This window comes from Equus caballus, chromosome 27 (assembly GCF_041296265.1).
Source record: "Equus caballus isolate H_3958 breed thoroughbred chromosome 27, TB-T2T, whole genome shotgun sequence".
Classification (NCBI taxonomy): domain Eukaryota; kingdom Metazoa; phylum Chordata; class Mammalia; order Perissodactyla; family Equidae; genus Equus; species Equus caballus.
In genome coordinates, this window is record NC_091710.1 from 42,593,240 (window position 1) to 42,606,257 (window position 13,018).

Below are 13,018 nucleotides of genomic sequence, written 5' to 3' on the forward strand. Positions count from 1 at the left end.
ACTTTGTAACATTGTGAAATTCAGTTGTACATTATTATTTGTCAGTCACCATATAAATGTGCCCCTTTACCCCTTAGGCCCCGCCACCCATCCCCTTCTCTGGTAACCACTGGTCTGATCTCTCTGTGCATGTGTTTGTCTTCCACATATGAGTGAAATCATACGGTGTTTGTCTTTGTCTCTGGCTTATTCCGCTTAACATAGTAGCCTCAAGGTCCATCTGTGTTATAAATGGGATGATTTTGTCCTTTTATGTGGCTGAGTAGTATTCCGTTTGTGTGTGTGTGTGTGTGTGTGTGTGTGTGTGTGTGTGTATACACCACATTTTTATCTTCTTTATACATTCATCAATCAATGGGTACTTGGGTTGCTTCCATGTCCTGGCTATTGTGAATAATGCTGCAGTGAACATAGGGGTGCATAAGTCTCTCTGAATTCTTGATTTCAATTTCTTTGCCTAAATATCCAACAGTGGGATAGCTGGATTGTATGGTATTTCTATTTTTAATGTTTTGAGACATCTCCATCTTGTTTTCCATAGTGGCTGCACCAGTTTGCATTCCCACCAGCAGTATATGAGGGTTCCTTTTTCTCCACATCCTCTCCAACATTTGTTGTTTTTTTGTCTGGGTAATTATAGCCATTCTAACAGGTGTAATATATCTCATTGTAGTTTTGATTTGCCTTTCCCTAATGATTAGTGATGTTGAACATCTTTTCATGTGCCTATTGACCATCTCTATGTCTTTGGGAAAATGTCTGTTCATATCCTCTGCCCCTTTTTTGATCGAGTTGTTTTGTTCTTTTGTTGTGGAGTTGTCTGAGTCCTCTATGTATTTTGGAGATTAACCCCTTGTCGGATGTATGATTTGCAAATATTTTCTCCCAGTTGTTGGGTTTCTTTGCGTTTTGTTCCTCGTTTCCTTTGCCTTGCAGAAACTCTTAAGTGTGTTGAAGGCCCACGTGTTTATTTTTATTTATTTATTTTTTTATTAAGATTATGACAGTTAACAACGTTGTGAAATTACAGTTGTACATTATTATTAGTCATGTTGTAGGTACACCACCTCACCCCTAGTGCCCTCCCCCCACCACCCTTTCCCCTGGTAACCACCGATCAGTTCTCTTTGTCCATATGTTAACCACCACCTATGAGTGGAGTCATACAGAGTTCGTCTTTCTCTGTCTGGCTTATTTCACTCAACATAATACCCTCAAGGTCTATCTATGTTGTTGTGAATGGGACGACTTTGTCCTTTTTTATAGCTGAGTAGTATTCCATTGTACATATATACCATATCTTCTTTATCCAATCATCAGTTGCTGGGCACTTAGTTTGGTTCCATGACCTGGCTATTGTGAATAATGCTGCGATGAACATAGGTGTGCATGGGACTTTTGGAATTGCTGATTTCAGGTTCTTAGGATAGATACCCAGTAGTGGGATGGCTGGGTCATAAGGTATTTCTATTTTTAACTTTTTGAGGAATCTCCATACTGTTTTCCATAGTGGCTGCACCAGTTTGCAATCCCACCAACAGTGTATGAGGGTTCCTTTTTCTCCACAGCCTCTCCAACATTTGTCACTCTTGGTTTTGGATATTTTTGCCATTCTGACAGGTGTAAGGTGATATCTTAGTGTAGTTTTGATTTGCATTTCCCTGATGATTAGTGATGATGAGCATCTTTTCATGTGTCTATTGGCCATCCGTATATCTTCTTTGGAGAAATGTCGGTTCATGTCCCCTGCCCATTTTGTAATTGGGTTGTTTGATTTTTTATTGTTGAGTTGTGTGAGTTCTTTATATATTATGGAGATTAACCCTTTGTCGGATAAATAACTTGTAAATATTTTTTCCCAATTAGTGGGCTGTTTTTTTTGTTTCAATCCTGTTTTCATTTACCTTGAGGAAGCTCTTTAGTCTGATGAAGTCCCATTTGTTTATTCTGTCTATTGTTTCCCTCATCTGAGGGGTTATGGTGTCCGAAAAGATTCTTTTGAAGCTGATGTCAAAGAGTGTACTGCCGAAATTCTCTTCTAGAAGACTTATTGTTTCAGGCCTAACTTTAGGTCTTTGATCCATTTTGAGTTTATTTTAGTGAATGGTGAAAAAGAATGGTTGGTTTTCATTCTTTTACATGTGGCTGTCCAGTTTTCCCAGCACCATTTGTTGAAGAGACTTTCTCTCCTTTGTCAAAGATTAGCTGACCATAGCTATGTGGTTTTATTTCTGGGGTTTCAATTCTGATCCATTGATCTGTGCATCTGTTTTTGTACCAGTACCATGCTGCTTTGATCACTGTAGCTTTGTAGTATGTTTTGAAGTCAGGGATTGTGACGCCTCCAGCTTTGTTGTTCTTTCTCAAGATTGCTTTAGCAATTCGGGGTCTTTTGTTGCCCCATAGGAATTTTAGGATTCCTTGTTCAATTTCTGTAAAGAATGTCATTGGGATTCTGATTGGGATAGCATTGAATCTGTAGATTGCTTTAGGTAGTATGGACATTTTAACTATGTTTATTCTTCCAATCCATGTACATGGAACGTCTTTCCATCTCTTTATGTCATCGTCAATTTCTTTCACGAAAGTCTTGTAGTTTTCGTTGTATAGATCTTTCACTTCCTTGGTTAAATTTATCCCAAGGTATTTTATTCTTTTTGTTGCGATCGTGAATGGGATTGAGTTCTTGTGATCTTTTTCTGTTAGTTCGTTGTTAGTGTATAGAAATGCTACTGATTTATGTATGTTGATTTTATACCCTGCAAGTTTGCTGTAGCTGTTGATTGTTTCCAATAGTTTTTCTATGGATTCTTTGGGGTTTTCTATATATAAGATCATGTCATCTGCAAACAGCGAGAATTTTACTTCTTCATTGCCTATTTGGATTCCTTTTATTTCTTTTTCCTACTGAATTGCTCTGGCCAAAACCTCCAGTACTATGTTGAATAGGAGTGGTGAAAGTGGGCACCCTTCTCTTGTTCCTGTTCTGAGAGGGATGGGTTTCAGTTTTTGTCTGTTGAGTATGATGTTGGCTGTGGGTTTGTCATATATGGCTTTTATTATGTTGAGGTACTTTCCTTCTATACCTATTTTATTGAGAGTTTTTATCATAAATGGATGTTGGGTCTTGTCAAATGCTTTCTCTGCATCTATTGAGATGATCATGTGGTTTTTGTTTCTCATTTTGTTAATGTAGTGAATCATGTTGATTGACTTGCGGATGTTGAACCATCCTGGTGTCCCTGGTATAAATCCCACTTGATCATGGTGAATAATCTTTTTGATCCACTTGTTTATTTTTCCTTTTGTTTCCCTTGCCCAAGTAGACATAGTATTTGAAAAGATCCTTCTAAGACCGATGTCAAAGAGTGTATTGCCTATATTTTCTTCTAGGAGTTTTATGGTTTCAGGTCTTATCCTCAAATCTTTGATCCATTTTGTGTTAATTTTTGTGCATGGTGAAAGCTAATGGTCTACTTTCATTCTTTTGCCTGTGGCTGTCTCGTTTTCCCAACAGCATTTATTGAAGAGATTTTACTTTTTCCGTTGTGTGTTCTTAGCTCCCTTGTCGAAGATTAGCTGTCCATAGATGTGTAGTTTTATTTCTGGGCTTTCAATTCTGTTCCATTGATCTGTGTGTCTGTTTTTGTGCCAGTACCATGCTGTTTCGATTACTTTATTTTGAAGTCAGTGATTGTGATGCCTCCAGCTTTGTTCTTTTTTTCTCAGGATTGCTTTAGCTATTTGGGGTCTTTTGTTGCCCCATATGAATTTTAGGAATCTTTTTTCTATTTCCGTGGAGAATGTCGTTGGGATTCTTTTCTTTTTTTTTTTTTGAGGAAGATTAGCCATCAGCTAACATCTGCCGCCTATCCTCCTCTTTTTTGCTAAGGAAGACTGTTCCTGAGCTAACATCTGTGCCCATCTTCCTCTAATTTATATGTGGGATGCCTGCCATGGCATGGCTTGCCAAGTGATGCTGGGTCCACACCCAGGATCTGAACCAGCAAACTCTGGGCCACCGAAGCAGAACTTGTGAACTTAACTGCCACACCACCAGGCTGGCCCCTGTCATTGGGGTTCTGATTGGGATTGTGTTGAATCTATAGATTGCTTGATGTAGTACAGACATTTTAACTATGTTTATTCTTCCAATCCATGTGCATGGACTATCTATCCATTTCTTTATGTCATCATTGATTTCTTTCAGTAATGTCTTATACTTTTCATTGTATAGGTCTTTCACCTCCTTGGTTAAATTTATTCCTAGATATTTTATTCTTTTTGTTGTGATTGTAAATGGGATTATATTCTTGAGTTCTCTTTCTGTTAGTTATTAGAGTATAGAAATACAACTGATTTTTGTAAGTTGATTTGTGCCCTGCAACTCTGCTATAGTTGTTGATTATTTCTAATAATTTTCCAGTGGATGCTTTAGTGTTTTCTATATGTAAAATCATGTTGTCTGCAAACAATGAGAGTTTTACTTCTTCCTTGCCAACTTGGATAATTTTTACTTCTTTTTCTTACCTAATTGCTCTGGCCAAAACCTCCAGTACTATGTTGAATAAGAGTAGTGAGACTGGGCACCCTTGTCTTGTTCCTGTTCTCAGAGGGATGGCTCTCAGTTTTTCCTCATTGAGTATAATAATGATGTGGATTTGTCATATATGGTCTTTATTATGTTGAGGTATTTTCCTTCTATACCCGTTTTATTCAGAGTTTTTATCATAAATGGATGTCGGATCTTGTCAAATGCTTTCTCTGCATCTATTGAGATGATCGTGTGGTTTTTATTCCTCATTTTGTTAATGTGGTGTATCACATTGATTGATTTTTTGATGTTGAACCACTCCTGCGTCACTGCTGTAAATCCCACTTGATCATGGTGTATGATCCTTTAATGTATTGCTGTATTCAGTTTGCCGATATTTTGTTGAGGATTTTTCCATGTATGTTCATCAACAATATTGGCCTGTAACTTTCCTTCTGTGTTGTCCTTGTCTGGCTTGGGATCCGGGTGATGTTGACCTTGTAAAATGTGTTAGGAAGTGTTCCATCTTCTTCATCTTTTTGGAATATTTTGAGAAGGATGGGTATTAAATCTTCTTTGAATGTTTGGTAAAATTCTCCAGAGAAGCCATCTGGTCCTGGACTTTTATTTTTGGGGAGCTGTTTTATTACTTTGTCAGTCTCTTTACTTGTGATTCATATTCTCTATTTCTTTTTGATTCAGTTTTGGGAGGTTGTATGGGTCTAAGAATTTATCCATTTCTTCTGCATTGTCCAGTTTGTTGGCATATAGTTTTTCATAGTATTCTCTTATATCCTTTTATTTCTGCCGTATCTATTGCAATTTCTCCTCTTTCATTTATAATTTTATTTATTTGAGCCTTCCCTCTTTTTTTCTTAGTGAGCCTGGCTAAAGGTTTGTCAATTTCATTTATCTTCTCAAGGAACCAGTTCTTAGTTTCATTGGTTCTTTCTACTGTTTTTCGTTTCAATTTCATTTATTTCTGCACCAATTTTTGTTATTTCCCTCCATCTGCTGACTTTGGGCTTTGTTCTTCTTTTTCTAGTTCTGTTACATGTAGTTTAAGATTGCTTATTTGACTTTTTTCTTGTTTGCTAAGGTGGGCCTGTATTGCTGTGACTTTCCCTCTTAGAACTCCCTTTGCTGTATCCCATATGAGTTGCTATGGTGTGTTTTCGTTGTCTTTTGTCTCCAAATATATTTGATTTCTCCTTTAATTTCTTCAATGATCCATTGGTTGTTTGATACCTTGTTGTTTAGTCTCCACATCTTTGTCCCTTTCCTAGCTTTTTTCTTGTAGTTGATTTCTAGTTTCATAGCATTATGGTCCAAAAAGATGCTTGATTTGGTCTCAGTCTTCTTAAATTTATTGAGGCTTGCCTTGTTTCCCAACATATGGTCTGTCTTTGAGAATGTTGCATGTGCATTTGAGAAGAATGTATATTCTGCTGTTTTGCGATGGAGTGTTCTATATATGTCTAGTAAATCCATCTGGTCTGGTTTTTCATTTTATTTCCGTATTTCCTCATTGACTTGCTGACTGGATGATGTATCCATTGATGTAAGTGGGGTGTTTAGGTCCCCTACTATGATTGTGTTGCTGTTAATATCTGCTTTTAGGTCTGTTAATAGTTGCTTTATGTACTTTGGTGCCCCTGTTTTAGATTCATATATATTTACAAGTGTTATGTTCTCTTGGTAGAGTGTCCCTTTTATCATTATATACTGCCCCTTTTTGTCACTCATTGCCTTTTTTATCTTGAAGTCTGCTTTGCCTGATAGAAGTATGGCAAGTTGCTTTCTTTTGTTTGCCATTAGCCTGGAGTATCATCTTCCATCCCTTCGCTCTGAGCCTGTGTTTGTCTTTGGAGCTGAGATGTATTTCCTGGAGGCAGTGTATGGTTGGGTTTTATTTTTTAATGCATCCTGCCATTCTGTATCTTTTGATTGGAGAATTCAGTCCATTTACATTTAGAGTGATTCTTGGTATATGAGGGCTTAATGCTGCCATCTTATCACTTGTTTTCTGGTTGTTCTATGTTTCCCTGGTTTCTCGTCCCATGTGTTTCGGACTGCCTAATTCAGTTTGATGGTTTTCTCAGTTTTCTCTTTATTTATCATTTGTGTCTCTGTCCTGATTTTTTGTTTAGTGGTTACTGTGAGGTTTGTATAAAAGATCTTATAGATGAGATAGTCCATTTTCTGATAGCCTCCTATTTCCTTAGTCTAAACAGTTTCCATCCCTGTCCTCTTCCCCAACTAAGTTATTGTTGTCACAACTCATTCTGTTTTGTCAATTTGTGGTTAAAATGAAGTGATTAGGTTTATTTTTTATACTTTCCTTTTATCTTTAAAGTTATAATTGTTTAATAACCTATGCTGATAGACAGCTGCAGTTTTCTGGTTTTGTCTCCCTATTTATCTCTTTGCTCTCAAGGCTTTGTAAACCCTTTTTTTTTTTTTTCAAGTATGAGGGCTGCCTTCATCATTTCTTGGGGGCGAGGGGGGGTCCTTGTGGTGATGAATTCCCTCAGCTTTTGTTTATCTAGGAAAGATTTTATTTCTCCATCATATCTGAAGGATGTTTTCGCTGAATAGAGCGTTCTTGGCTGAAACTTTCTGTCTTTCAAAATTTCGAATATATCATTCCAGTCTCTCCTAGCCTGTAAGGTTTCTGCTGAGAAATCCGCTGAAAGCCTGATAGGGTTTCCTTTTGTAGGTTATTTTCTTGTGCCTTGCTTCCCTTAATATTCTTTCTTTGTCACTGACCTTTGCTAGTTTTGCTAATGTATGCCTTGGAGAAGGTCTGTTTACATTGATTTAGTTAGGAGTTCTGTTAGCTTCTTTTACTTGTAATTCCAGCTTCTTCCCCAGGTTTGAGAAGTTCTCAACTATTATTTCTTTGAACAAGTTCTCTGTTGCTTTCTCCTTCACTTCTCCCTCTGGAATATGTAAAGTCCTTATGCTGCATTTCCTGACTGAGTCGGATATTTCTTGGAGAATTTCTTCATTTCTTTTTATTCTTAGTTCTCTCTCTCCTTCTCCATCTGAAGCATTTCTGTATTTCTGTCCTCTAAATTTCTAATTCTGTCCTCCATAATATCAGCTCTGTTATTTAGGGACTCCAGATTTTTCTTTATCTTACTGTGTTTTTCATCTCCAACATGTCTGGTTGGTTTTTCTTTATAGTTTCAATCTCTTTTCTGAAGAATTCCCTCTGTTCATTAATTTCTTTCCTGATTTTGTTGAACTGTCTTTCTGAATTTTCTTGTAACTCATTGAGTTTTTTATGATAACTATTTTGAATTCTCTCTCATTTAAGTTGTAAATTTCTGTGTCTTCAGGATTGATTTCTGGGTGCTTGTCATTTTCCTTTTGGTCTGGAGTATTAATATACCTCTTCATACTATTTGATGGGGTGGATTTGTGCCTTTTCTCTGGTCACAGATTCCGCCTGCTGCCACTCATAGGGGGTGGGCAGGAGCTGTGTATTCTGAGCCCACCGTGATCTCTGGCAGCTGTGCCTGTCCTTTGGAAGCTATGCTGACAGGGCCTGTTTGTGCTTGCCTGCTCGCCACTGCTGCTTTACAAGCATGCGCACTGGTGCTCTGGTGGAGATCCCCTGCTCAGGCTGTTGGGCTGAGCTGGTGCACCAGGTGGAGAAGGGAGAGGCACTTTCTTTTGTGTGCATGACCCCATGCCCCAATTCTGCACTCACTGTCTGCCTGGCTTGGTGTGGACACCCTCATGATTCCTTAGTCCCCTCAGTGTAGGGTGTTGCTGTGGACTGGGAGACAACTCCAAGAGTGCACCTCTTCCCATGGACGGCTGCCTTCTCTCCCTTCTTCTCTCAGGGTCACATGCCAGTGGCCATGCCATTCTGCCCCAGGATCACTGCTGCACAGGAGGGAGAGGCAATCCCCTTACCTTCTTCCACTGCTTCCTGGGGGCATCCAGCATCCCCACCTTCAGACGTATGGCTATGTGGATCTCTCGGACATCTGTTGTGTTGTGTGAGTGTTCTCTGTTGTTTTACGAATGTTGTTTTCATTGTTATCTTAGCAGGGAGAGACTAAGGGAAGAGCTCACTCCACCATGATGCTGATGTCACTCCAGTCAGTAGTTTTATTTTTGAACCTCATACAACTGACTCTTTTATGTTGTCTCTACATTTTGCTTGAAAACTGACCAGTTCCTTTTTAGCTCATCTCTATATCCTGTCATATTATTGTGGATAAAATAAAACATTGATGCTTTTAACATTCTCCATGGAGATCTGCTTAGCCAAAATCTACCAGTGGCAGTACGTATTTTTTCCATTTTCCTTGTCACTGCAGCCAACAGTATTGGTAAAATTCTGCCACTTCATCTTCTTCATCAACAGTCTCCTCTAGGCCCTTCCAGCTCTACCTGCCACCTGGTTTCAAAGGTAGTGCTATGTATTTTGGGTTTTTGTTGCGGTAGTACCCCAGTTCCTGGTACCAAATTTTGTATTAGTTAATATTGCTCTGATAACAAATTGCAAAACTTAGATGTGTAAAGCAACAACCTAGGATGACTAAAGACTAGGATCATAATGCCTATACATGGACCCTGTGTGTGGTTTGATTTCCTCAGAGCATGGCAGCCTCAGGTAGTCAGACACCCATGGTGGCCCAGAGCACCAAGCACAAGTATTCCAGCAAACACAGTCAGGCGGTGGTGACGGGCTGCATCTCCTTTTATTGCTGAGCCTTGAAAGTCACACTTTGGCTGTATTGTATTGGTTCACGCAATCACAAGTCTGCCCAGATTCACAGGAAGGAGATGGGAAGAATGTCACAGAATTTCTTATCTGACAGGTTGCTCATGAAGAAGACAAAGAAATTTAGTAAATTTAGCTGTTATTCCTTGAATTGTGACCTCTCGGTTACAAGTGTTGGATTTTTTTTTAACTTAAAAAAAATAACTCTAAATAGCAAACATCATTTATTTTTAATAGGGATCATGAATATGCCTACAAGATGGATTTTTTTTAAAAGAACTAATGTTATATGAATAAGGACTTAATATGGCTTGAGATGGAATTTCCAATGATAGCATTACATGCAAATTTTATCAATGCTGTCAGTATCTCAGTGAGCTTAGGTGAAAGTAAAGCTGATTCTTCTAGTAAGTGGCATTAGATTGCTCGAGAAGTGGCTCTAGTGATGATGGATGTAATATTGAAATATTGTAAAGAGTTTGAACAAAATTGTTTCATTAAAGAAAAGTAGGGAAAAGCAATAAATGTGTTTAAATATGTACATATTTGTATAAATATGTTTGTATCTCTGAAAGTTTATTCAAGTTAAAAATATTTTTAGATCTTAATTGGAAAAACAATGGATCGTATATTTGAGGTTGCCTCATACTAAAGCATATAGCCACTTTAGAAAAATATAATAGTAATACCTGGTATCAGTACCTAAACATTCCATGTATACTTTTTCCATCAGGGAGAGTTAGAATGTAGTTTTTTAAAATGAATTAGTTTGAACTTCCTCCTTTATTTTATTTTATTTTTTCTTGCTATTGCCTTATTTTACTTTTAAAAACTTTTCTTAAATGCCATTAGGAAAATAGCTTACTTTTAATTCTCTTTAGAATTTAATTTTAAAGGCTTTCCTATATGGCTAATCTAGAAACCAATAAATTCTGCAAAATGCATACTTCTTGGAAGCAAGATAATTTAATTATGTGCAGCACATCCATATCTTTTTAAATGTGCTCTCATTCAGGTTTTGTCATTAACTTGCTGTGGTTTTCAACAAAATTACTAATAATTAATTTCCTCATTTTTCCTATCAAGAAGCCACTCTTAATCTTTTGTGGGTGTGTGTGTGTGTCTATAATCTTTGATAGTCTTCAGTTTAGACATAGGGAGGTGGACTTACAGTTTTTGTGACCCTGCTCAAATGATTTAGTTTTTCTGCATCAGTCACATTTTTAAATGGAGGTGAAAAATGCCTTTTCCCCTTAACAGCACTGTACTTTTAAGCTGAAACATTCAGCAAGCTTAATACTTTTAGGAACTTCTAACAAATGTTTAGTAATAATTGTGACTTACTGAAAATTGTTATAATATGGAAATGTAAGAATTAAGCATGTTGATAAAAATTTCATTTGAGAGTCATGGTATGCAAAATACTTTTCTTGGTTAAAAACTCCTTTTATATAATATATTCATTTTGACTTATGTATAGTCAGGAGTAAAATGTTTGACTTTTACAGTAGAAGTATTTGTTTCAATGCCAATATTAAGACCATAAATCTTTTGTAGTAAAAATATTTTCCAATTAAGTTGAAAGTTTTAAAATATTCTGGGTTTGTTTTTGCCATTTTCTAGCCATTGTTTCCATCAGTCATTGCTGAGAACGTTTTATTTTTTGAAGTTTGCCCTCCAACTAACAAAAACTGTCTAAATTAAGTATTGTATTAGTAACCTCAGCCAGAAGTTTCTAACCTCTCCTACTATTAGGCTGCTGTAGGGAAATATAAAATGGACATGACAAAGGCATTTTCATAAATTATACCTGCTGTAGAGCCAGTGCCATGTACATTTCTTGTTAAAATAGTTTTGTTGTTTTGTGTATAGTGTTTATTGCCAAAGAACCTGGTGAGCATAGAACTCTAGCTGCCTCTGAATTTTTTTCTACATAATTGTAGTCTGGATGTCATTAATGTTATTTCCTACATATCTTTTCATGAACAAATATAGTTTCCATTTTTTGGAGTTAAAGCCTGTACTATCATATTACTGTGCCACTTTGTTTAGCCATTTTTTCTTTTTGTATTCATTTCTGTAGCTTTTCTGCAATTAGATAAAAAAGGACCACAAAAACATCACTTTGATCAGCCTTCAGTAGCACCTAGGAAGAACTACTCATTCACAAGAGAGGAGGTGAGACAGATTGATCGGGAAAATCAGAGGCTTTTGAAAGAACTCTCGAGGCAGGCTGAAAAACCAGGAAGCAAAAGTATGATTCCTAGAAGATCGATTGGTCATCCCCCTAAGTTATATCATAGTGCTGTCAACAGACAGAGGGAACAACAAAGGATTGAAAGAGAAAATTTGGTAAGTGACTGAAATTTTTTAGTCATTAAAGAAAATGCATTTTTACTGATTTGTAAGTCCAATTTATAGGAAACCCAAATACAGCCACATTTTCAAACTTAATTATATAAAAGGTAGGTATAGATATGTATGGCATGAAATCCATAATGAGCTGTGAGTCTGAGAGTTACAGTATGTGTTTTTTTAATCCAATAAACCATATTTTAAAGGAATAGAAATGAAAGTACTAAAGGCTCCATTATTTATTTGACTAGATCTATTAAATTGCTACAGTAATACAGGAAATGGTGTCCAAGGGTCAGATACATGTATCTTCTGTGAAGTATTCAGTCACTAGCTAAATCTGTTTCACTTTATTGTATCCTTGAAAGCTAAAATAGTTTATATATCATTTATTTTAAAGGATAAAGACATTCTTAGGTCAATTTTGATGGTCTGCCACTTAAATGTATGAAAGATATTGATTTTTATAAATTGTGTAGTAACGCTTTGATGTTCTAAAGAATATATATGGAAACTGTTGAAAATCTTCATATTAAAAACTGTTCATAGCAATTTCTTAATAAAATTCGGTTCATAGTATTTGCCCATATTTACTGAGCTCTTACTAAATGCCAGGCAGTGTTCTAAGTATTTTCAAAATATTAGCTTATTGAATCCTGACAGTAATTCTTTCAGGTAGGTACACATCTTACAGATGAAATAAATGAGACCTAGAGGGGTTAAATAATTAGCCCAAGGACACAGAGCTAGTGTGTAAGTGGCTGAGCCAAAATTTTAAACCCAGGTAGTGTCTTACACTAAAATTAGACGCTTAATGAGCACACAAATTCAGAACTAAAATAATTTATAAAGCTGTTACTGAATTACTAAAACACTTTCCACAATTCATCGTCATTGTGTTTCATCACCAGTATAGCCCTATTTCACTATGTACTTACCTGAACTTGTAACAACTCTTGTAAATTTCTTTTTTTTGCCATCACTAACACCAGGAGTTGGGGAGCTGGGGTGGTATATCCACAAAAAATAGTAAAGTCTTAAACCCTTCAGGAGGGCTACCCTGCCTGTGGCAAGGAGTAGATAACAACAAAGCAAGTTGAAATGAGGTCGGTGGTAGTTAGCTATGTGATAGCTTTCTGAGCAGCCCATAGCAGTATTCAAGAGTCGCTCAGGATTTATGATAATTTGAAATTACTGTATGTCCTTTGGGTTTACCTGTTTTGTTTGTTTTCACTCTCCCACGTGGCCCTGGAGCCTATTTTATTTATTTAAACAAGAAATTGCATACGATTTTACAAATTTGAGTTCATTTAATCTTCATAGCAACCTTATGACATAGTTACTATTGTCATGGGGGAAAAAATGAGACATTGAGTGGGACACAG

General features: G+C 36.8%; 1 protein-coding gene across 6 annotated transcripts in view; it reads left to right on the forward strand.

Annotated features, from left to right (window-relative positions):
* Nucleotides 1–13,018, forward strand: part of CFAP97 (cilia and flagella associated protein 97) — a 36,706-nt gene that overhangs the window by 13,488 nt on the left and 10,200 nt on the right. For all 6 annotated transcript variants that reach the window (XM_005606388.4, XM_005606390.4, XM_005606389.4 and 3 more), the window contains 1 exon segment: nt 11,362–11,630. In XM_005606388.4, coding sequence (XP_005606445.2) covers nt 11,362–11,630 — 269 coding nt within the window.